Source organism: Acartia tonsa, chromosome 11, assembly GCF_053477335.1.
Source record: "Acartia tonsa isolate MP-2025a chromosome 11, ASM5347733v1, whole genome shotgun sequence".
In the NCBI taxonomy this organism is placed as follows: Eukaryota; Metazoa; Arthropoda; class Copepoda; order Calanoida; family Acartiidae; genus Acartia; species Acartia tonsa.
In genome coordinates this window covers 4,294,688-4,320,929 of record NC_137270.1, presented here as the reverse complement: position 1 = coordinate 4,320,929, position 26,242 = coordinate 4,294,688, and the positions used below count along the sequence as shown (strand labels likewise).

Genomic DNA, 26,242 nt, shown 5'->3' with positions numbered 1-26,242 from the left:
TTTATGATGTCATTAATTTAATTTTATTTACCTTAAATCAAAACTAGCTTATTAATTAGTTTGTTTAGATTAAATAAATTACTTTTTACAATTTTAATTATGATTGTTTTATTAAAAGCGCAGCTTTTCTATAATTAGGGTCGGTCCGTCCGTCCGTACGTCTGAGATGGATAGCTTTTATCGTTAATCCAGGCATATTAGAATTGTCCTATCGATTTCAAACTTTGCATGTTGATTCCTTTAGTAGTTAGGTACGATTTAGAAAGCGTAGCAACTCTATAATCAAGCCCTAAAAATGTAAGTATGTCCATAAATATTATCCTGTATCAAGCAGTTTTTCAACAAATTTACTTACAACTTTGCTTCGACTCTTATACATTCAGATTTTTCAGTTCTGACTCTATACAAGTGTTAATGTCCGTTTGTCCTACCGTTTCATTGCTTCGCTTTTATGAATGTTGTCATCCTTGTTGTTCTAAAAATAAGCATCGCCAATTTGAGAAAAATCCACTACCATTAAGATTTCAAAATTAAATTAACCGTCGTAAACATCAATTGCAGTCGGACTGCTTTTTAGCTGGCTTTGGATATTATTATATTTTTAACATATTTCCCCATATCTTTGGTGTTTTATGTTATGTAATGATTTTTGTGTTTAAAGCTGAAAGGTCTTTTAGTTCCGATTTTCAAATATTTTTAAATTAAATATTCCTTGTTCTAAGCATGCAGTATGTAATTTACCGCCAGTCTTACATTCTACATGCAAAATATAGATAGTAAAAAAATCCATGAGAAAGGTTTTGTGATTTTTTCTCCAATAAATATATATTTTTTATTTTAACAATTGCTCTTTGAAATATCCTTGTCAGTATTCTCATCCATGATTTTTTTGTGCTTCGCTACAAATGGCTGTTGTCCTCCTTGTTTTTTTTTCATCTTATCAATTTATAATACAAACAAATATAATAAATTAAGTATCAAACTATTTATTAAACAATAAATAACATAAACAGTTTCAAAAAATGCCCTAAAAATTGTGATAAACAAAAAGTATATATTTATTATGATTCAAAAGGTGGCTTAAAAGGATATTTTTATTTTTATATTTCAAATGAAGAAAAACTTTTTTTTTTAATCTTGAGTTTCTAAAATTTGCATAATATGTAAAAAAAAGAATAATTGCACAAATAATAATAATAATAAAATGACTAGTTATACAGCTTAAAAACAATAAAAATAATAATATTATGATAAGAACAAAAAAGTTTCCCAGATACTAAAAAACATATTAATATTCTGGGACAATAAATAATTAAGAAGCATATTATGTTTAATATGATATTTCTAATGATCTTTTATGTAACAGTTTCATAACTTTCTATTATATAAAAAATATTTCTTTGGTTGCTAAGAAAAAGGATAAAATCTATTGAGTTTTGCTCCTTATTTAATCAATATATTTTTGATAATTTTGCTTTTTCAAAAATAATATTTATACATGACAAATATTATTCTAAAAAGTAGAATTAATATAAATAAATAAATAACATTTTTAGATACTACAGATCACAGCTCTGTATATTATTACAAAATAATGCCTTCATTTACACATTATAGAGTCATGTATTTGACCATAACTAAGTCAAAAATTCATAAATATTCCATGAATTGGAAATAAATATTTCAAAACTGATTACTTGGGCTTGTAAAGAAACTGTTTTAGTATCTTAGGTCGAAAAAGTTTTTTTTTATAAGAATTTTTGAAAGAGTTATGGCCAAATACATGATCGAACATATAAAAAAACTAACAGACTTTAATTATAATGCCACTACAGTTTTTTTTAAACTGACAATAGAAAAGTATACTTTATGGCAAGAAAATAAAACCAAAACCAAAATTTACTGTAATAAATCCAGTCAAATTCAATAATATCTATTTTTGGCAAATTATTCCCTCGTTGGAGGAATATCTATTTACCGCATCGTATTATAGACAGTTTCCGCGAATATTGAAATGAAAACGTATAAAATTAAAACTAGTTTTAAAAAATTTGTATCAATTTTATGATTTTTATTTCAATATTCATGGAAAACTGGCTATATAACGATGCTATACATGATTTTTCAGTATAGCTAAGAACCGGTTCTAATCCAGCGGATATTAATCGGTTTCAAAGCGAAACTTGAATAGATATAATAATTTTGACCGGAGGGCTAAAATATTTCTGACATTATTAGAAAAATCTATTCCTGCTGGGCCTCCTTCTCCTTGGCCTTCAGCTCCTTCTTGATCTTGTTTCTGAATAATGGAGGCCAGGCTCCAAATGTGGCAGCTGGCTCCTCAACAACTTCATCAATTTCAGTTCCTAAACAAGATTAGTTTTCATCAAAACTTATGCTTTTTTGAAGAAAAAAAAAACAAAAAAAATACAGTATAGATATTTAAACCATAGAACAGTTATTTATCGCATCGTAGTATCAACTGCTTTCCGAGCATATTAAAATGAAAAATAATAATACTAAAACTGAAAAATCATGTATCTTATTGTATATGCAGTTTTCTAAGATTAAACCAGTTTTGTTAGCCCCAAAATGCCAAAATATGGGTTCGAATCCAGTTTATATCTGCTGTATAAGAACCAGTTCTTAGCCATGTTGAAATATCGTGTATAGCATTGTAATACAGACAGTTTTCCACTAATATAAAAAATGAATCATAAAATTAATACCAGTTTTGTTAGCCTGGGCCTTATGCCACTCGACTAACAAAACTGCTTTTAATAATATTATTTTTCATTTTCATATCTTCGGAAAGCTGTCTATAATACTATTCGATAAATAACTATTCTGTTACTTTAAGCAAAAAAGTTAGTTCTTATGAAAAATGACAAAAGTACATAAAAATGTTATTACATAAAAAGACACACATATATACATACTACCACTCTTAAAAAGCAAGTTTTGGACAGATACACAGTTAGGAAATCAGTTTAACACAGAATTTGTTTTCATAACTCTTCAATTTATGTTGATTTACTTAACTTTATTTACTTGGTACAAAAATATTATTTTAATTATCATTAAGCTAAAAAATTTCCTAATTGATATTAGTTGCTTATTGCATCGTATTATAGACATATTTCTGCAGATATCAAATTGAAAATTATAAGATAAAAACCAGTTTTGTTAACCCCAAGAGGCTGAAGGCCCAGACTAACAAAACGGGTTTTAATATTATGTTTGTACATTTTCTTATTCGTAGAAAACTGATTATAATACGTGACGATACATGATTTTTCAGTTTGGCTGAGAAACAGTTCTAATCTACCGAATTTTAATCGGTTTTGACGCCATACTGGAAAAAGTTTTCCAATAATTTACCTGAGGCGGCCAGATCGACCTTGATGGGGTTAGAGTTGGCAAAGAAAGTGTTCTGGTACTGGTATCTCTGGGCCTGGTACACTGGAACTCTCTCATACTCGTAGGCAGGTGCAGCGGTGGTGGCAGGTGTGGTGGGAGCCTCATAGGCAGGCTCAGCAGGTGCCTCATAGGAAGGCTCAGCAGGTGCCTCGTAAGCTGGTTCAGCAGGTGCCTCATAGGAAGGCTCAGCAGGTACCTCATAGGTAGGCTCAGCAGGTGCCTCAGATGGGGCAGGTGCAGCTACAGGGGCTTGGTAGGCTGGAGGAGGAGCAGGAGCATAGGTGGCGACAGGAGCTGGGTTGTACACCTGGTAGGCACCGTACGATACAAAAGGGGTAGGAGCGTATTCAGGGGAAAGAGCTGGACCATAGGAGGGTGCAGGAGCATAGGCAGGTGTAGGAGCATAGGCAGGCGCAGGTGCGGGGACAGGTGCTTCATAAGCAGGAGGAGCTGCAGGAGCACTATAGGCAGGGGCAGGAGCAGGAGCCTCATAGGCAGGTGCGGGGGCTGGAGCTTCATATGCAGGAGGAGCAGCAGGAGCACCATAAGCAGGGGCAGGGGCACTGTAAGCTGGAGCAGGGGCAGGAGGAGCACCATAAGCGGGGGCAGGAGCAGCGGGAGCACCATAAGCTGGAGCAGGGGCAGGAGGAGCGCCATAAGCGGGAGCAGGGGCAGCGGGAGCACCATAGGCTGGGGCAGGGGCAGCAGGAGCACCATAAGCGGGGGCAGGCGCAGCGGGAGCAGGGGCCGTGTAGGACTGAACGTTGTATGAAGATCCCAGGTTGACGTACCTTGGAGTGGTTGTTCCAACAGTTCCTGATAATAATAAGAAATAAATTCTTCAATTAATTAATGTTTTTAGAACAAGGTTAGTTTAATCACTAAACCTCATAAAGAGCATCCTTAGAATAAATAAAAATTTTCCTTTTTTTTTTATAAAAGTAATAGAAATATGATCTTTTTAATATGATTAAGGAAAGGTACATCAGGTTCTAGTTGGACAACAATTCATTACTTGTAAACTCAAGCTATTGTATATTGTTCTCTTGGAATATGCAGAGCCTCTAGATGCTGATGGCGTGGCCGCTAGTTCTATTTATGAAGTAGAATATTTATTACCTGAGTGAACCAGTTCATAGGCACCATAAGTGGGCAGAGGTTCGTCATCAGTTTCATCATCAGCAGCGTTATAGTTCTCAACTACAGCGGGAGCATACTCAGATTCGGGTGCCTTGTACTTGGGTGCTTCGGGAGCCTTGTACTTAGGTGCTTCGGGAGCCTTGTACTTGGGTGCTTCAGGAGCCTTGTACTTAGGTGCTTCAGGAGCCTTGTACTTAGGTGCTTCAGGAGCCTTGTACTTAGGTGCTTCAGGAGCCTTGTATTTAGGTGCTTCAGGAGCCTTGTACTTAGGTGCTTCAGGAGCTTTGTACTTAGGTGCTTCGGGTGCCTTGTATTTGGGTGCTTCGGGTGCCTTGTACTTGGGTGCTTCGGGAGCTCCATAATCCTTGCTGGGGGCATCAGGGGCTGAGTAGGAATCATGAACAACATGTTCAGTGGAAGGGGCTCCATAGTCAGCAGGCTTCTCCTTAAAAGTTTTATTGATAAATTAATTTAAATTGTTTTAGGACAAGACAGGAGTGAAACATAAAAGAATAAATGAGGTGGGGGAGGGGGGGGGGTTGAGGAAGATGCCTTTTTTTTATTTATTTTTCCATCCTTGTTTTTATTATAAATCTTAGTTACTCTACAGTTTATCTTATCTGCAAGTCTGTGATGTTAGTTTTACCTTTGATAGATCAGGGGCGTCCAGCATGACAAAAGGATCCAGCTGCGAGACAGCATGGGCAGCGGGCTTGTACTGGCTGTGACCGTGACCGTGACCCTAAAACAAATTAATGAAAGGGAAGTTTTCTTTATTTAGGTCTGTTCTTCCGACCATAGCAGTAACTCTATATGGTGTGTTTATACTAGTTTTTACATTAGGATTGTTGATTTCTAGAACGATTGGACACCAATGTTATAAGGGAAGCAAAGAAAAAATATAAAATAATATAAAAGTATAAATATAGTTCTACTCTTTTTAAAAACAAAAAGTCCATTTTATCATTCCGAAATATAATGAAGTAAAAAGCACTCAAAATCATAAGCACCTCTTGTAAAATTTAATCAATCCGTATTGGCTTGATTAATATGTTGGATGTTACACCAGATTTTAATGTTCTCTAATAAAGTGAAACTCGCAGTGGGAAACCCCCCACCCACCCCCTTTACCCCCTCTCATCCTACTGGATAAACGACCTGACCAATAAAAGAGTTCCATGTTAGCAACCTAAATTGACGACAATTTTCCCCCTATTATGATATCAAAGTCTATCAACTCTTTGATTTTTACTTGATTTTAAACCTTTAAAACAAAAATACAAGAAAGAATAAGTTTTATAGAACAAGACATGCAAATTTTCTAAAATTAAAAATGAAAATTACATGGGCGGGCTGTGGTCTTGGCTTGGCGTGGTGGTGTCCATTAGCGGCGCCATGGGCGGGTCTGGCAGCTGGGCGGGCGGCGGCAGGACGAGCAGCACCGCCAGCTGGACGCTTTCCTCCCTGCTGGTTCAGGATGCCCTCCAGATAGTTGATCTCAGCCTCCAGCAAAGCAGTCAAGGTACGGCGGTTCTGAAAAGGAAAGTGTATCATAAAAGTTTTAGCAGGGATCTTAAGGGATAAGACAATGAACGATAAATTGCAGTAGATTTCTAATGATGATAAACTAAATAAATTATGATCATTAATTGCTAGTTTTAACCAATCAATCAAGAAAAATAAAATTACAACAACAGAAGATTTATAACACTTCATTGTACAAAAAAATACTAGATTTGCTTTTATCGACTATAGTCAATTTAGTAAAGTAGTGATTGCCTGTAATACGCTCTTATACATTATTTTTTCAGTATAGCTGAGAACCGGTTCTAATACAGCAGATATTAATCAGTTTCGAAGCCATACTGGAATAGTTATTTATTGCATCGTATTATAAAAAGCTTTCCACAGATATAAAAAAAATGTACACATATAAGATTAAACCCGCAGGGCTGACAAAACTGGCAGGTAAAGGTGCTTCCTTACCTTTTGTGGTGCGGCAGGTACAGTCTTCTTCCTTCTGGAGGCTGGCACTAGACGGTGGACAGGACGCTGAGCCAAGGACAAGGATTTTCTGCGGGCATGGTGTCTAAATATAACCAGAAGTTGTAATTTTAGGAATCTTAATGGATATGACAATGAATGATAAATTGATGTACAATTTCATATATCAATATTAATTAATTTTGTCCCTCTTTTATATGATTATTGGTTGAAATGTTTGGACACTGCTAATTTTAAACCAACCAATAAGATTTTAACAAAGGTATCGAAAGTTTTTAGGCCATTGAATGAGAAACAGAAATGTGTTTACAAAACCTTGGGTAACAGTGTGATTTACAGTCCAATGTACCCTCCCACCCTGGGTAATTTCTTTCTCCTTCTTATAAATATTAACAACTAAAAGTTTTTTTTTTTGTGGATATTCCCCGAAATATTGAACATCTACTCTAAAATTCACTTTTCTATTAAGAACAACATCAATAACACTATGGATAATTGAGATTTCTAAAAATAAGTTTGATTAAAAGGACGTCCAAGGCTTTATTTTGTTGGGGGAGGGGGGGGGGGGGGTTAAATCCCAAAAGAGGGAAGGGGTAGCTTTAGACTGTTATTATATTTGTCAAGGCATCAAGAATGACCAAAGATATTAACCCCCCCCCCCCCTATCCCCTCAAAAATTTCAAGAGAGTATACCTGTTTGCTACTCCAGCAGTTGAAAGGATAGGTTGTCTGTGGGCCAACCTCTGCCTCTGATTTTGTACTCCTTGAGCCAGGGCGCACGCGCACAGCAGTAAGATTACTCCTATCTTCATTTTATTTTAAAAAAGTGTGTCTGAAATTGGTAAAACAAGTTTAATGTTGTTTCTTTTTTGCACAAAAATGTACATTGAGCTTCAATAAAAGCCAATCAAAAATCAACATAAAATGTACATAATGGTGTTTTCCCTTAAACCAAGTCTTGACCACCACAACCCCCTTATTTTTGAAAAAAAATCTAAAATATGAGAGGGGGGGGGGGAATGGATCGTGGACTTTTTTTACGCTACCTTTAAAGTTACACCAATCTTGAGTAGGCTAAAATAAATTTTTACATATTTTAATGCCTATATATGAGGTTCCATAATAACCCTGCAAGGCTACTTTGTACCCTATTCAACCCAACCTAAAGTAAACCACTATTTAAATTACTAAAGGGATGGGGTTATATACAAGATTTATGAAAAAAAAAAAAATGTTTGATAATGCAATTTTCACACCATATGAATCTTATGTTCAAATTTCTTAAATAAAATTATTTTATTAAACCGTTGATTTTCTTTTTTCTTATAATTTATTGTTAAAATGTTACGGTCAATGATTATATAGAAAATATGTTTACGTAAAAAGCTTAATAATATAAAGTTTTAGCAAAAAATCTTTTATGTCTAATTAAAGTTGGATCATGTATAAACTAAAATATTATAGTACTAAATCTAACGTAATTTTATATCTCAATATTGATATTACTGTTATATACAGGATGTCTGTCTGTTTTTACTGACGGATCTTACCGCTGGACCGATTTGGTTTTCCAATTAAATGGAGCTTCAATGATTAAGGTTTATAACTATTTTTGGGGAGGGTATCTTCACCCTACAATGAGAAATCGCCCCTGGAAAAAACCCTCCCTCTAAATAGTTTTTTTATTTAAAAAATAAAAATGGTGTATATAGTCCCTTTCGTGACAACCAAAAATGTAATTCCCTCAAGTTCCCCTAGATTCCTCCTAGATTAGGGGTGGAGCCGCTAATTTCTAATAACTTATATTGACTCACGAACAGCAGAAATGTTGCTATTGGTTGCTACAATTATTAGTATTAATGTAAAAACAAAAAATAATAATGAAAAAGATTTTAATTGTTATTTCATTAAAAAACGCAGCTAGACAATAAAGAGCATTTTTTTATCCATTGTCTAACTGCACATTTGGATCTACTGCAGTTCACGGTAAAATATTGCTGGTAAGCAATATTTCCAAAAATCTATGAATTTTAAAGGCTGCTAGCTGCCAAACGGCTGAACGTACAGACCATGCCCGTACACTGTTTTAAGCGGCATAAGAAGGCCTACAAATAATCTGGAATAGCCATAAATCAATAATGCATAATTATCTCGCAGTGCAGATAAATGCGCGAAAAAGAATGAAGCTTTCCCTGTGCATAATTGGATCTTGGCTATTCCAGATTATTTGTAGGCCTTCTTATGCCGCTTAAAATGGTGTGCGGGTATGAATTGTACGTTCAGTCGTTTGGCTGCTAGCAGCCTTTAAAATTAATAGATTTTTGGAAATATTTCTTACCAGCAATATTTTACTTTGAACTGCAGTAGATCCGCACATTTTATAAAATTTTGCTCAATTTGATATGTCAACTTAAATAACCCCTTTTGCTTTCATTTGTGCTGTTTTAGAATTTAAATTAAAATAGTACCCAAAGTTTTATAACCACGTTATCTCATTCGTTGGCTCAAAAATGTTGTTCTTAAAATCCAAACCAGAAGAGCCCCAACTTTTCAACCAATAATTATATTGGAGAGAAGTGGTAATTTGGTGTAACATTATTGGGGATGTCATCCATTTTCTTATCCGCTACTAGCGGCTACGCCCCCTAGAGGCCTCTAGTGGCACTTTAAATGTTTTTGTTTGTTAAAGTCTCTACGATAATTCTTTATGTTACGGATACCTCTTTATGTTACGTTGAAGTCTCCCAGATATAAAATTTTTTTTTTGTCATTTCTCTTGGGAGGGTGTTGGTACCCTTCCCCAAAATAGTTATAAACCTTCCCGGGTCCCATGAGAATCTACCCTGTTAAGGAGAACCTGATCGGTTCAGCGGTTAGCGAGATCCTTCGGTACAGACACACAGACATCCTGTTACTTTAGTATAAGGATTTGGGGGGTGAAGTTTGATGGCCAAATTAAACTGAAAGAAAACTATGAACAAAGATTTTAATTTCTGGATAAATTTGTCTTTTGTATTTACCAGCAAGACGTTTCCCTGGTCGCGGGGAGAGAGACAGACACTCTGTAATTGAGAAGTAGCGCAGCTACTCAAGTGGGTGTAGGTTCAATTATTTATCGCATCGTATTATAGACATCTTTCTTCCGTGAAAATAAAATAAAGATTAAAACCAATTTTGTTAGCCCCTGATTTTGGTTTTTTGATTTTTATTCTAATATTCGTGGAAAATTGTCAGTAATACGATACCATCATTGATATATTAGGATGACAGAGAATCATTTAGATTAGTTGGTTCATTAAGTTGAGTGTCATATCGTTAACAAAAAATTAAGACGAAATTCGTAAAAGGACCAGGGAAATCTTCAGCAAAAAAAAAGGACCAAGGAAATGTTCTGCAAAAAAAAGGACCAAGGAAATAATCTGCAAGATCTTATGCTTCAGACGGACGGACGGACAGACAGACATCAAGCTACTTTGTATCATAGATTATCTGCTCGTTCCTCTGAGACACTACATTCATATAGTTTCTATTCTTTAATATCCGTTAAACGCTGGATATCAATTTTAATTGTTTAATGTTTGTGTGTGTAATAAAACGGTAATTTAACACTTAAAAATATCGGATGAAGATTAATTTATCCTTAATTGTACTATCATTGTAACCCTTACAATTATGTATTAGACAGGTATCTACAGGAATAAGACAATGGCCGTTAAATTGATGTACATCCATAATTATGATACACAAAATTACCACTTCTGTAGATTACAATTAGTGGTTGAAACGTTTAGACATTCAACTTAATAAACCAACCAATCTAAATTCAATAAAAGTCTCCAAAGTTGTTAAGCCAACGAATAAGAAAACGCCATTAAATAACTTTGGTGACTGGTGTAATCAACAGCCCATTGTCCCCTCCCTTAATAGGAATTAGGTAAAGAAATAAAGGTTCACAATTGACTTTGGTAGTTTGTACAAAATAAAAGAAAATTTTAAAAGGGGGCGGGGTGAAGAGGTGTTTACCCCCATTACACTTTCAGCGCCTTATTGTACCCTCCTAGAAATAAACTTGGATGTCCTTGTATACATAACATTTCCCCATTGAACTATGCCTGAGTCTCTAACTGTTTATACGACAAAGAATACAAAAATTAGTAAAATTTAATAAATAAGCAATATCTGCAATGTTAGTTAAGACCTAAAGCAGTTTAGCATCGTATTGGTTTTGATCATTTGCAGCATAGCTACATTATAACTATGGCCAACCAAAAACCTGTTTTTTAAAACTTTTTTATAAGCAGATTCTAGAAGAGAATGGATAAAAAGGGTCTTTGTGTTTCAAGGGAGACACAGAAAAATAGCCTAAAGCAATCTCAAGACTATAATCTAAAAACGATATAGCCAAACCGGGACTTGAGGAGTATTGCATTTAAAGAAAAGCTTTGCTTTGCAAAGATTCCCAGGCTCCCCATGACCTCTTCAAAATAAATTTACTTTATGCCTTTACTCTTTTGTTTTGTTTTTATATATTTGGATAACTGTAGAAAAAAATCAACATAATCCTTTTTTTCCAAGTGAAGCAACTATTTTCCCCCATCTCCTATTTTTAAGAATTGTATAGTGTTTTCTTTTATTGAATTTTGATTGAGTGGTACCACTAAACTTTTATTATAAAGATTTTAATATAAAGAATGGGTAATTTTGTTTATTGTAATTGAGTGTCTTATCCCTTAAGATCCCTGCCTCCTATTGACTAAAGTAATAATTATGTTTAAGACAGTAATAAAAAAGTAATTTAAAATAAATAATCATCGACTATTATAATACATGTAAATAAGATTACATATAAGCTATCATTAAAATATTTTTAATATTAGCACAATAAACGGAATGTTAAAAAGTTTAAAAGGTCCTACGACAAACGCATGAGTCCCAAACGTCGGAGTGGACACTTAACCTAACCTAATCTATTTTAGACCATCTTATAGGTTTTTTGAATGCCTAACCCCTGCGGGGGGCTTATTTGTTCATTCATATCTTAACCTAACCTAATCTGGATAGAAATACTTAATTAAATTAATATTTTAACAATCCTGCAGTTTCTTTGCTTGAGGAAAGGGGGAAAGATTAACCCCTCTACTTAAGTTTTAGTTTTAAAAAGAAAAAGTAAATACATAGGTATTTTTTGGGCCTAAAATAAATAGAGACCTTACAATGACCTGTAAGAAGCTTCCCTTTGAAAGATAGAAGGTCATATCGGTCTAACGGTTAGCCAAATCTTTCACTATAGAGATATATCCTATTGAATAGTAATGCATTATATTTATTGTTAGTCATTATGACAAAGAAAATTGTTTTAAAAATAATTTAATGATCCATGTATTACCAGAGAATTCTCAGTCTTTGAGAAAAAAACTGAACAAAACATATAATTTTTGTATTAGCTCATTATATATTCAAATTAATGTGTATATTAGTGTGTACATAAATAAGAATATACAAAAATGCGAAGCTTTTATATATACTAAAGTAACGGTATGTTGTCTTTCGTTCTGTGCAATTTTAAGATTTAAAATTCATTACAAAAACCTAATAAGATGATGGCAATATTTTAAAAATAAATAAGTTTTAGAAATACAGGTCCTACTTTTATATTTTGTTAATTCTTAAATGTCCATTTTTCATCTCCAATCTATTATTAATTTCCAATGTTATGGACAATGGACGAATATTGATGTTCATTCCAACTATAATATTCATCATAAACCCTTATACAATTAATGGTTGAAACATTTGGACACTTAACTTAATGAACAACATTAAAGTCCAAATTGTGAAGAAAAAGAAAACATTATTAAGAAAACTTTGGGGACACGTGTAAAAAAAACAGCCTAATGTCCCCTCCCTCCAACTTCAGTATTTCAGATAAAATCTGTATTGCATCGGATTATTATCATATTTGTATTGTTCACAAACAAACAGTAATAGTTATTTCTCGTATCGTATTATAGACGGCTTTCCGCGGATATAGAATGTACAATTATAAGATTAAAACTAGTTTTTTTAGCCCCGAGGTTCCGGAGGCACCAGCTAAAAAAACTGGTTTTAATCTTATAATTGTACATTTCTATATTCATATAAAACTGGATATAATACGATGCTAGACATAGTTTTTTCGTATTCATGAGAACCGGTTCCTATCCACCGGATTCGAATGAATACGAGAAAAAGTATTTCAGCAACAGGCAGAGTTCTTTTAAAGAAAATAAATGTTTCCTCACATAAAAGTAACAGGATGTCTGTCTATCTATCTGTAGCTAAGGATTCGGCAATGCATACCCCCTATTTTTAATAATCACGCGACGGGTATAGTAGCAGTAGGAATCATGTTAAAGCCGAGAATTTTAAAGTTTTTAAGATAAATGAAATTTGTAAACAAAAACTTTGAGTACTTTTCTCGTATTCATTCGAATCCGGTGGATAGGAACCGGTTCTCATCCATACGAAAAAACTATGTCTAGCATCGTATTATATCCAGCTTTCTACAAATATAAAAATGTACAATCATAAGATTAAAACCAGTTTTTTTAGCCCGTGCCTACGGCACCTAGGGGCTAAAAAACTGGTTTTAATCTTATAATTGTACATTCTATATCCGCGGAAAGCCGTTTATAATACGATGCGAGAAATAACTATTATTGAATTTTGATTGGTTGGCACAAATTTGAAGTGTCCAAAATTTTCAACCAATAATTGTTATCTTCAGTGAGAACATCTATATAAATTTATTGTCCATTGTCTTATCCCTTAAGATCCCTGTCCATTAGCAGATATTTGCAATAGGTGCAAGAACAACAAATACAAATACAATTATCGATTATCATTAGCAGTGCAAAAAAACGAGAATGATTTTATCCATAAGTAGCAAAGATAAAACAGAAACAAGGATGACAACATCCATAAGTGGCGATGCTCAAAAATTATGAATAGACATCTGGGAAAAATGTATGATTGTCTTTTGAAGCATTGAGCTAATAAGAAAAACTTTAAAATAAAAATTCGTTTTAGCACCCCAAGCAATAGTATGTCTTTATAAATCTTGGTCAAAATATGTAGAATAATGACTATTCTAATCACTAAAAATTCCACCCGTTTATCTTGAACAGGAGTTAAGAAAATCATAAAACTTTAAAAACTAGGAATCGATCTAGCACCCCAACCAGTAAGGATGTCGTAATAAAACTTGATGGAAATATGTAGAATTTGAATTTATTTAATCCCTGAAAATTCCAGCCATTCATCTTGAACAGGAATTGAGAAAATTACAAAAACATAAAAATCTAGGAATCGATTTAGCACCCCAATTAATAGACAGACGGACGAAACAATGTATAGATTAGATGCAAATATGTCATAGTAATCTTCACTAACAATTTCAGATGTCTATCTCTAATAGGAGCCGAGAATATCACGTTTCCCCCATAGTGTTACTGAGCGACTGACTGACTGACGGACATTCGGAATTATAGAGTAGCTTCGCTACTAAAAAGTTACCCGTTATAGTGACAAATTATCAGTGAGGGAGGGGACATTGGACTATAAATAATACTGTTACACAGTAACCACTTTCTCTTATTAAAGTCTGGGTATTATTATTAAATCTTGATTGGTTTGTTTAAACTAGGAGTATCCAAACTCTTCTTTTATTCACAGAAAGGATAATTTTGTTTATTGTAATTAGGGATGATCATCATGCAATTTACAGACGTATTCTTTTTAAAGAGTAGTTACACATCATACAAAAAAACGCGCGAAAAATTGCGCACGCTCATATTTTGCACAAGTTAAAATGCGCAAAAAGAATTAGGTTTGCAGGGATAGGTGTTATGGGATAATGATCATCTAGTTTGAAAGTTTTTTTTTTGGAAAGATTTTATTTTCATCTACTAGTTGCTGCGCCTCTAGCATCTGCTTTCGAAGGAACAAAAAAAGCACAAAACCGTCTACACATAAAATAGCAATAAACCTTCTCGGGACATATGTGAAGTTTCCATAAAAAAGGAGAACTAACAAGTTCAATATTTATTAAAATATTAAGCTTTAGACAAAAAAAACTTAGTACTTTAAATAAGAAATTGGATTGGGAATTTAATTGGATCTTTTTTCAATACCAACAGAAAAAAGACTTTTAAACAGTTGAACAAATGAAGTTATAGAGTAGCTTTACATCCTATAATGAAGGAAGCTCTATTTCTTCCTATGTCTGAAAAATGGATATATTATTACTTGGATGTTGCACCAGATTTTCATGTACTCTAATAAAGGGATACTTGTAGCTGGTTAAAGTAACGATACCCCTCCCCTCATCCAACCCCTTTCCCCATTCCCTTCCTTCCAACTGGGTGAACAAACTGACCAATAAATGAGGCAACCAAAATTGACGACAATTTTTTCCTTTGGCAATATATCCACATATATTCTATATCCAATGTCTGAAATGACCAAAAAATGTATTTATATAAACTTCTTAAATTGTCGCTCAGGGCAAGTTAAGGATTTATAAAAGTATAAAATAGAACAACCAATGTCCATAGGTAACGCAGCAATATAAAAAAACAGTTGTAGAATAAAGCAAAAAGGACAAATAATTTTAAATTTGCTGTTTTTGTATGTATTATCAAAAATGTTAGCTAAATTGCAGCGTTATAAAATACATAATTCTACTAGAGTGCTGGAAGGGAATAAGATTCTGGTACCCAAGGTTTTATAACCATGTTATCTTATTCGTTGGCTCAAAAAACATTGGTTACGTTTGTTAAATTTTCATTGGTTAATTCTAAAATGTTAGTGCATACAGAAAAGGTAATTTTGTTTTTCATCATTGAGGATGTTTATCAATTAATTGTCCATTGTCATATCCCCTACAACCCCTGGCTAGATCGTAAACGTCTTAGTCAGACAACACCTCCCCCTCCCCCCCTGTTGTAAAAAGTGGACACCCCCCTCTTGAACAATTGATAATTGATTGAATTAGTCAAGAAGATTAGTTTTTTTGATCGACCAAATTTATTTGCAAAATTTTAATGATTTAAGAAATATCTTAGGTATCTATTTTGCCTACAACAAAGCCTATTTCTTGTTCTATAAAAATGTTAGCTTGAAAATACTTTTTATGATCTCAAAATTTAGTATTCTTAAAATTGATGTATGAAAAAATACATTATTTAGGCTGTATACTTTTAGAAATATTTTTGTTCGGCCATTTTTTATAATGTTTTATGATAATTAGACAAATTATGGTGAACTGAAATTAGTTTCCGAATGTGAACACATTTTCCTAGGTGTTTCCCAATCCTATCTCAATATTTGCTACTAGCTAAAAAACCTTCAAACTTCCAAAAAAAAAATCAAAATTTGAAAAATTAAAACTTTGAATGTATAATGTATAAATCGTTAATACATTCAAATTTTGATTTTTTTTTTGAAGTTTGAAGGTTTTTTAGCTAGTAGCAAATATTATGATAGGATTGGGAAACACCTAGGAAAATGTGTTCACATTCGGAAACTAATTTCAGTTCATCCAAATTATATATTACAATAGAACTTAAAAACAAGAAAAAATATGTTCATATGCACATTACAAATTTTTTTTATTTTTCTAAACTAGTTTTAATCTTATAGTTTTTCATTTTCATATCCGCGGAAATCTGTCTATAATACGATGCAATATAAGTATCACGTATTTATTACAAAAACTGAGAGTAAAAAGTATATCTTATGGTGTCCTATCCCTACAGAAGACAAACAGACAATACAAAAGCAAAAAACTATTAAAGCTTCGCTGCGGAAAAATGAATAAACATTGCCAGAGTTCGATAGCTGTAAGTTCTATGACATGAACATGTATTTAGTGATTTTAATTGATTTTGTATATTTAAAATTTATCTAAAATATATTACCTACTTACAGAATCTTAAGGAATTAGTCAATGGACGATAAATTGATGTACACTCCCAATTTTAAACAACAAAATTGCCTCTTCTGTAGATAAAAAATTATTGCTGGTTTGTACAACTAATTCCAACGAATGAGAGAACGTGTTTTTAAACTTTAGGAACAAGTCCAATGTTCCACACACCCCCTCAATCCAAATTTCAATTTCCAGTATTGCTTTGAAAAATTTAAACCGATTGATATCAGCTGGGTTAGAACCTGTTCTAAGCCATACTGAAAAACCATGTACTGTATCGCATTACACACAATATTCTACGAATAACAAAATAGATATTAATACCATTTTTGTAAGCCGGTGGCTTTGGCTAACAAAACTAGAATCAGTATTACAACTTTTAATTTGAATTTCCGCGGAAAGCTGTCTATGATACTATTCTTTATATCTCTCCGTGTTTACACCAAAGTCTAATCGTAAGAATAGAACCGTTCCTTTAAATAACAGCTAAGTTATTGTGACTGTATAACTCCAGCCTAGGCTACCATAATACTCTACTGTCCTACTACTCCTACTTATGGGACTTTAGGCAATGTGGGAATTTTATTTTGCGCGATTTTAAAAATGGAGGGATTAATAATCAATATTTTGTATAATGATTTTTTTATCTCTATAAGTAAATGCTTTTAGAGTAACCTTATACTAAATTATTTTTTTAGCTATCAATTTTTCAATATTTTCCTCTAAAGTCAGGTTTTATGCCATTTACAGCTAAAAACCTAAATTTACATTATTCTAAAATGATAATTATGAATAAAGTTTGAATCTAATAAAGTGATTATTTTGATATAATTACTGCTTTAAAGTTCTGGTACGTCTAGAATTATTTTTCTTTTTTTGGGGGGGGGGGAGATGGGGCCTTTTTTCCCCCCCACCTTTGAATATCCTTGTTAAATTTTACAAAATATTGATCAGTATTACCGAATATTGAACACTTAAGTTTAGGATATTCTTCCCATTAATAACAATGACAGCTCCAAGTATTCTAAAAATGAAATTATACAACATTTTAAACAAGGATCTAAGTTTAGATTTATAGTATGGCTTTGATTAATATCCGCTGGATTAGAACTGGTTCTAAGCTATTCTAAAAAACATGTATATGATCGTATAACAGACAATTTTCCACGAATATTAAAATAAAAATCATAAAATTAAAACCAGTTTTATAAGACCAGGTATTTGGTGGCCCCTGAGGGCAAAATTGGTTTAAATCTTATATTTTTTTCATTTGATATACAAAAAGGAAATAATTAATTTCATGTCATCCCAAATGATGATAAACAAAATTATCCCTTCGATAGATTAACTTTTTGGTTGAAAAAATTTGTCACTGCTAATTTGAACGAATCATTTAGAATTTAATAAAAGTACCCAAAGTTTTTAACCCCACGAATGAGAAAATTTGTGTATAAAACTTTGGGTACCAGCATAATTTTCCTAATATATGTCTCTGTCCTGACACAAACGGATAACGGAACATATATTATTAAAAGGTTTTTCTTTCAAACCTATTATTACTTAGGAACATGGAAAAGCATCGGAAAAAATAAACAATTGACCCAGAGATATAAAGGGATAAGACAATGGCGGATGAATTGATGTTTACATTCCCTATGATTACACACAAAACTACCCCTTCTATAGATTTCAGTTAGTGGTTTGAACACTTGACATTATGAACCAACCAATCAAAATTCAATTAAGGTCCATAAAGTTGTTAAGCCAACGAATAAGAAAATATTATCATAAAACTTTGAAAACTTGTGAAATAAACAGTCCAATGTCCTCTCCCTTCCTGCCTTTGACCCCTTTTATTTAATGCTCTGCTGCAACGACATCCAAGCTTTTTATAGAACCCTTAAATTCGTTTGTGGATGGAGAAGATAGCCCCTTTACCCCCACTTTAGACGTCCTTATTGCTTTAAAGTTACTATTTATAAATTCATTAGAACACTGGCCAAAAAGTGAAAGGAAAATATTTCCCTTTCCCTGTTTATTACTTTTAAATGAATATTTGTTTAAGAGATAGATGATACTATTGTTTCAAAATAGCAAAGCAATTCCTAATTCTTATTTACTTTGATTCAGTGGCGTGGAATTCCTCCGAAGGAACGGGGGGGGGGGGGGGGGATTGTGAAATCTTGAAAAGGTAAAAAAAGATATAGGTAGTTCTTTCTTATATTAGGGTTTTTTTTTTTGGGGGGGGGGGTTATTGACACCCTGCAAAATTGCAAAAACATGAGATAATGACCATAATCTTGCAATCTTTTTGATATATTACTTGTGCTTAAAATAATTGCATTTTTTTCTGCATTTGATGTGCAAGATTTTGTATGGGATATCTTTTTACATCAGATTACACCAACTTCGAGCTTGAAGATGGATAATCACAGGGAAAATGAAGACATTAAACACACTGGTCCCCAAAGATTTGTTTTAAAGTTTTCTAATACGTTGGCAACTTTGGTAACTTTTATTGAATTTTAATTGGTTGGTTCATAAAGTTGAATGTTTAAACGTTTCAACTTTATGAATCTGCTGAAGGGATAATTTTGTATCATCATTGAGGATATACATATTCTTATCGCCCATTGTCTTATCCCTGGGAGAAGCATCTTTCTTGTAGCTTAGCATGTAAGGCATTATATTTTAGAAAACTAAATAAAATAATATGTTAAAATTTGAATCAAACAAAATTTAAACATTACATAATTGTTTCTTTAGTATTAATCTAAAAACTAATAGCTTCAACTCCATGATGATTCTAAAGGAAACAAGGATGACAACATCCATAAGTAGCGAAGCACAAAATTTCGTGGATGGGAATGACCGTCATGGTTGTTTTCAAACAACGGGAAATTTAATTTTGATATCTAAAACAGATATTTTGAAAATCGGATCATAAACACCAAAGATATGGGGAAAAATGTAAAAAAATTGAAAATAGCCAAAACCCTGCAAAAAGACAGTCTGACCATTATTGTTGTTTTCTTCAAACGACGGGAAATTTAATTTTAACATCTTTAACTGAAAAAAATTTGAAAATTGGACTAAAAACACCAAAGATATGGGAAAAAATGTAAAAAAATATAAAATAGCCAAAAACCTGCAAAAAGGCAGTCTGACCTTCATAGTTGTTTTCTTCAAACGACGGGAAATTTGATTTTGATATCTATAACTTAAAAAATTTTGAAAATTAGTTCATAAACACCAAAGATATGGTGGAAAATGTAAAAATAGCTAAAAACCTGCAAAAAGGCAGTCTGACAGTTATTGTTGTTTTCTCCAAACGACGGAAAATTTAATTTTGATATCTTTAACTGAAAGAATTTTGAAAATCGGACCATAAACACCAAAGATATGGGGGAAAATGTGGAAAATCTAAAAATAGCCTAAAACCTGCTAAAAAGCCGTCCGACCGCCAGTGATGTTTTATAGTTAATTGTGCTCCTTAATGATGGGAATGTTGTCAAAAAATTTCAGAATTCTATCTTTTATAGGAGCTGAGTAAATCCCATTTCCCCCATAGCGTTACGGACTGACGGACTGACTGACGGACTGACTGACGGACTGACTGACGGACGGACAAAGTGAATTATAGAGTAGCTTCGCTACTAAAAATATAAATACCAAAACACAAAATTTAGAGAAGCTGCGCCCCTAAAAACCTAAGATGTACATGTATGAAGTAATAATCGATATTTTATTCCTTGAATGTTGCACCAGCTGGCTAAAAAAATGACAACCTTCGTCCATCCTCTTTTACCAATCCCCTTTTACCCATCCCATCCTCTTCTACTGGATGAACAAACTGACAAATAGATTAGCAACCTAAATTGACCAAAAATTTTCCCCTGTCAATATATCCATGTATACTATATCCATTTAAGTAATTGTGTACCGTCTCATCTGTCAAATATAAAAAAAAATCCTTTAAAACAAAGCTGACCCCTCCCCCACCCCTCATAATTTAAATATCTAAACAAAAGGAAGGCGCCAATCGTTACATTGGTACCCAAAGTTTTTATTCGTAGGCTTACAAACTTTGGGAACTTTTATCATATCCTGGTTGGTTGGTTTCGAACCAATAATGTTCAAAGTTTTCAACCAAAAAGTTTAATCTACAAGGGGCATACTTAAGTTTATCATCATTGTGTTTCTACATGATTTATCATCCATTGTCTTATCGCTGAAGATCCTTGCATATGCCTATTTCTTAATTCTTTAAAACAATTGTTTGCCTAGTGTAATGACTTCCATAAAGTTAAAAAAACAAATATGAGCATTTTAAGCATTTTTGTAATTGTCATAAATTTTACTTAATATCAGGGCTCGGCAGCCGCGCCTCAGTCTCAAATTTGAACCCACTTGTGTGCAAATAAATTCCGGAAAGATTGATTAAGGTTTAGACATCCAGCTGAATTTCAAAGTTATAACATGACCATTTCACTGAGGCTTTTACGCGGCTGTCGAGCCCAGCTAAATGATCTCTCATTAGTAGCAAAGCAGCTCAAAAGCTATGGTATTTTCTTATTTTCATATTAAGCTTAAGATATTAATGCACTAAGTTGCCTTATTTGCATAGATCCAAAAATTGTCTACAAATATCAACTAATGATGTTTTACACTTTACTGTTATGATTTATCTTTTAACTAGCGGCTACACCCATAGCATCTAGGGGCTCTGCAATCAAAGGAGTAAGAAATAGGTAAAAAAAGCATAGAACCATCCAAAGACTTCAATTAAATATTATAAAAATATACTAAAACTAACTCTTCACGTAAGCCAAGCTTCCCTATAAAGGAGAATTCAATAAGGTAGTAGTTATTCAAATCTTAGGCATCGGACAATAAAATCTTACACCTCTAGGGCCTTTCCCCAATAAGTTATTAAAAAAAAGTACTACTGGTGCTGCCAGTAGTTTTATGGCACCACCAACTGCCCCATAAACAAAAAAATGGAGAAGGGGATTTTTTTTGGTTTTTTTTTGGGGGGGGGATGGGGGTGTCCCACCCCCCAAGAAAATAGCCTAAAACTACCAAAGGACCAGCAGGTATATTCCAGACGGACAGACGGAAAGACAGACAGACGGACGGACGGACAGACATCATTCTACTTTGTATTATAGATAATTAGTTACCTTGGTAATGCTGCACTACTTATGGATATGATTGTACTCTTCTGTATTTTAGCTATTTGTTTTATTATTTATTCAAGATAATAATGTCTACAATAGAATAGTATTCATTATATAAATGTACCTTTCATTTTTATTTTATTTTATCAAGTACCCATTCAAATAACCACTTAGATATTGGTAAAAAGACCAAGGAGAAAATTTTTGTTAAGTGAGTCATTTTTTCGAGAAATTTCCAGTATGAATTTCTCAACCATACTAATAAATCGTGTATAGCATCGTAGTACAAACAATTTTTAATGAAAATTTTTAAAAATCCTAAAATTAAAACCAGTTTTGTTAGACTTAATTGGTTTTCAACTTATATTTTTTTATTTTAACATCCGCAGAAAGCTGTCTTAAATACGATGCGATAGATAGTTTTTTTTTTTTTATAAATATTCCTATCCGATAAAATATATGTATAAAAAACTTATATAAGAAAATATTTTTAGTATAATAAAAGAATAACAAATGAAAAGCGAACCTAGTAATAGTGTCTAACTTTTTATCTTTTTGACGTATCAAAAATCCATCTCTTTTTTAAGGGTTTCCTTTCCCACCTCCCCTCTCATCCTTCGATTTTTGTTACGTCACAAAGATAAAAAGTTAGACACTATTCCTAGGTTCATGAAAAGCACTTATTATAATTTAATTATGAAGAACAATAGATAATTTAAGTAAAAGGATTTTTTCGTAGCAAAACTCCTCTAAAAGTCACATACAAGTTCTTCACTTGATATAGAATATAGGTGGATATTATGACAGGGGGAAAATTGCCCTCAATTTAGCTTGCTAACATAAAACTCATTTATTGGTCAGTTTGTTCATCCAGTAGGAGGAGAGGGGATGGGGTTAAGGGGTTGGATGGAAGGTAGCGTTATTTTAACCAGCTGCAAATATCATTTTCTTAAAGTACATGAAAATCTGGTGCAACATCCAAGTAATAATATATCGAATATTAATACAGATTTAGATCTTTAAATGACAAGAAAGTTCTTTTTACTCTTTCTTTACTTCGCTCTTTCCATTATATATCTCCAATGAGAATCTACATTGTAAAGGAGAACCATATCGGTTTAGAGATTAAAAAGATCATTCGGTACAAACAAACATAATGTTACTTTAATAAAAGGATTAATTTTAGTAATAAAAATATTTATTTTTAACCACATGAAGAAAACCAGACAACTTCAAATTAAACGAATTTATACATTTTGGATAAAAACATGGAATTATTCAGGGAGGGAGGGTGCATCAGGCAGTAAATGTATTGGTACCCAACGTTTTTTAACCACTGTATCTTATTCTTTGACTCGAAAACTTTGGGTACTTTTACTAAATCTTTATTGTTAGTAATGTTCAAGCGGTTCAACCAATAATTTTAATCTACAGAATTGGTAATCTCAATTATCCTCATTGGGGATGTATATAAGTTCATAGTCCATTGTCTTATCCAGGGTTGGGCCGGATATCCGGCCATTTTCGATATCCGGCCGGTTACCGGTTATTGAAACTATCCGGACACCGGATATCCGGCTGATTTTTACTACCGGATATCCGAATCCAGTAATTTGCCGGATATCGAGCGTTTGCTAGATATCTGGCCGGATACCGAATATTGAAACTATCCGGATACCGGATATCCGGTATACGGCCAAAAAAGTATCCGACCCAACCCTAGTCTTATCCCTTATTATTTCTAGAATTACTGAAAATTCTCACTGAATTTGTTTTGTGGTAAATAAATCAAAGAAACACAAGATTTAATAAAGTTCTAAGTTCTAGATAGGCACACAAATACATTACCAATAGTTTACAAAAGTTAAAGAATCATTTTTTTCTCTTTTCAAAATCCTTATATAAAAGTAGCAGGAGCTGTGTATGTGTGTCTGTCTGTGCCGAAGGATCTTTCTTAGAATATGGTTCTTCTTTACAAATAAAATTCTTATATGTCCTGGGAAGGTTTATAACTATCAGGGGGAGGGTGCGATCACCCTCCAAAGAGAAATCGCCTTAAGAACCCCCACCTAAAAAAAGTTATCCATCTTTTTAAAACTTAGCGCCTGTTAATTTAGTTAAGAAATAATACGCAATTGATTCATTCAAAATTAAGCATCTACTTTTGTAAATCTATTACACAAAAACCTCAAAACTAAACATTATACATCATTTTTATGCAAAAATAGATATATAATTCATAAAATTGTTAAATTTATCTTTAAATAATTTGCTTACAATTTAACTGTTATTTTATATTTTATGTTTAAAGTACGTATATCCTTCCCTCTAAAATTATAATATTTTTTTTGTAGGTTTCGAAACCGAATAATATCCGCTGCATTAGAACCGGTTTGAAGCCATACTTATGTATAGCATTTTCCACGAATATTAAAATAGAATCATATAATTAATACAAGTTTAATTAGCCTGGGCCTTTAGCCCCTCGTGGCTAACAAAACTGGTTTTAATCTTATAGTGTTTTATTTCTATCCGCTGAAAGCTGTCTATAATACGATGCGATAAATAACTATTACATAATACCCGTTTCGGCGAAATAAAGAAATAATTTCAGCATATATCTTAATAATAAAGAAAATTAATGGCATATTAAAATATTATCGCTAGTAAAAATAATTATATGCTGACTATGATTTTAGTAGCGAAGATACTTCATAATGCTACATTGGTCTGTCCTTATGTCCTTTAGACTAATTTAAATATCATATTCCCATAAATATATATATATATAAAACTCACACAATCATTAAACAACTACATTAATAAAAGCAAAGCTCTAAAATCAAACGGTAGGACAAACGAACATCAACATTTAGAGAGTTCAGAATTAGTATTGTACCTTGTTGCTTAGGAATTATTATTTGAAAAACTATATGAATAGGATAATTATATCATATTTTTTTTGTCAAAAAAGTTAAAATATTGACGTACAGATTTCTTGTAACAATTACAGAGTTGCTTTTTAAATCGTACATTACTGTTACAGGAATCATCATGCAAAGTTAAAAAAGAATAGGAAAATTCTAACACTAATCAATAACATATCATTTAATTATTAGAGCTATCTGTTACGGATAGACAGATGGACGGACCGACTCTAACTGTAGAGAAGCTTCGCTTTTTAAAAAATCGATTTAAAATTGGTGTTCCTTTATTGCGACACTTGTTTGAAAGCAATTAACAACAACGGTAATGTCTCAAATTAGTTCTATTAATGGTTACCTAATTAGGTCTCTCTATTTCTGGGAGATGAGGGATATTGGACTCTTAAATAATACTGGTTACCATACACATAGATGCAGAGGCGAATTATACTATCCACACCTTTCCGCAAGAATCCGCAAAGTGTGGCGATAAAATTAAGGCCTATATTTCATGTTTTCATTTACAGTTAAATCCTTCTTTCCCCTTCTTCAGAGATATTTAATTTTTAAAAAAAAATTAAAATCCTTATCATTAAAATCACTAAGACGACTTTCAATTTTTAGGATTAATATATTGCCTATCAAAAATATATTATATTGAAATACGATTATTGACAATTAATTAGATTATCTTTCGAAATGAAAAAAATTCTAAACTTATTTTTTATATCCCTGAAAATTTTACCTTTGTAAATTTGAAATAAATAATTGTCTGCTAATATGTTCATAACATTCACATTAATAACTCCCAGTGGTAAAAGAAAATAATATTAATTTGTTGTAATTTATAATAGATTTTTAATGTAATAGCGTTCGTATTTGATTTTATAAGATATAATCATTTATAAAAAAGTGTTATTAGGCAATTAGCATTGGAGTTTTTTTATTACAGTCATAGCAGTTCCGCATTATTTTGCGGTAACCATGACGAAATTTAAATTATCTCCCGCAAACATGTATTCAATTTGCAAATGAAAAAATAGGGCCCAGATGCAGTAGTCAGAAAGGATAGTTTGAATTATCTAGGTTGAATGTTAAAATTTTTATAAATGGGGGGGGGGGGGGAGTTCTAACACTTTTACGTAAACAGTGATTATAGGCTTTGTCTTTGGAGTGAGAGGATAAATTATTTCACAAAAAAGTTTCCTTTTGGGATGAAGTTTTCCTATTCAAAAAAAATAGGATTTGCCTCCAGGTCCAGGTACTGCAGGCCTCCAGGTGGATTCTGGACAGGTAGAAAAGTTCAAGTCAGAACAAAACTTATTTAACAAAAGTTGCTACTTTATGGGCAGTATGCACTTATTTGAAGAAAATTTTGAAATCATGCTCCAGGTTCAGGTACTGCAGGCCTCTAGGTGGATCCTGGACAGGTAAAAACTGAAAATTTTTACTTTTGAAGTCAGAAAAAAACTTATTTAACAAAAGTTGCTACTTTATGGGCAGTATGAACTAATTTGAAGAAAGTTTTTAAATCAGGCTCCATGTACAGGTACTGCAAGCCTCCAGGTGGACCCTGGACAGTTAAAAACTGAAAATTTTCACTA

At 32.7% G+C, this 26,242-nt stretch overlaps 1 protein-coding gene across 2 annotated transcripts; it reads right to left on the bottom strand.

Annotated features, from left to right (window-relative positions):
• Positions 1-972: 972 nt before the first annotated feature.
• LOC145331665 (uncharacterized) lies at positions 973-7,392 on the bottom strand. Of its 2 annotated transcripts, XM_080176447.1 has the most exons (8): positions 7,258-7,392; positions 6,547-6,649; positions 5,905-6,093; positions 5,207-5,302; positions 4,540-5,005; positions 3,565-4,236; positions 3,382-3,531; positions 973-2,366 (listed from the first exon to the last, which is right to left on the bottom strand). In XM_080176447.1, exons 1-8 carry the CDS (start codon positions 7,374-7,376, stop codon positions 2,245-2,247), a joined length of 1,917 nt encoding a protein of 638 aa, XP_080032573.1. In that variant the 5' UTR covers positions 7,377-7,392; the 3' UTR covers positions 973-2,244. The 2 variants fall into 2 exon arrangements, with proteins under 2 accessions (XP_080032573.1, XP_080032572.1); XM_080176446.1 differs by having other exon boundaries at positions 3,382-4,236.
• Positions 7,393-26,242: the final 18,850 nt, after the last annotated feature.

Coding starts and splice junctions, on each gene's coding strand:
- LOC145331665 (XM_080176446.1), bottom strand. CDS start 7,376: ATGAAGATAGGAGTAATCTTACTGCTGTGCGCGTGCGCCCTGGCTCAA. Junction 5,006..5,206: donor ACGCCCCTGATCTATCAAAG/GTAAAACTAACA, acceptor AAAACTTTTAAG/GAGAAGCCTGCTGACTATGG. Junction 4,237..4,539: donor CTATGAACTGGTTCACTCAG/GTAATAAATATT, acceptor TATTATTATCAG/GAACTGTTGGAACAACCACT.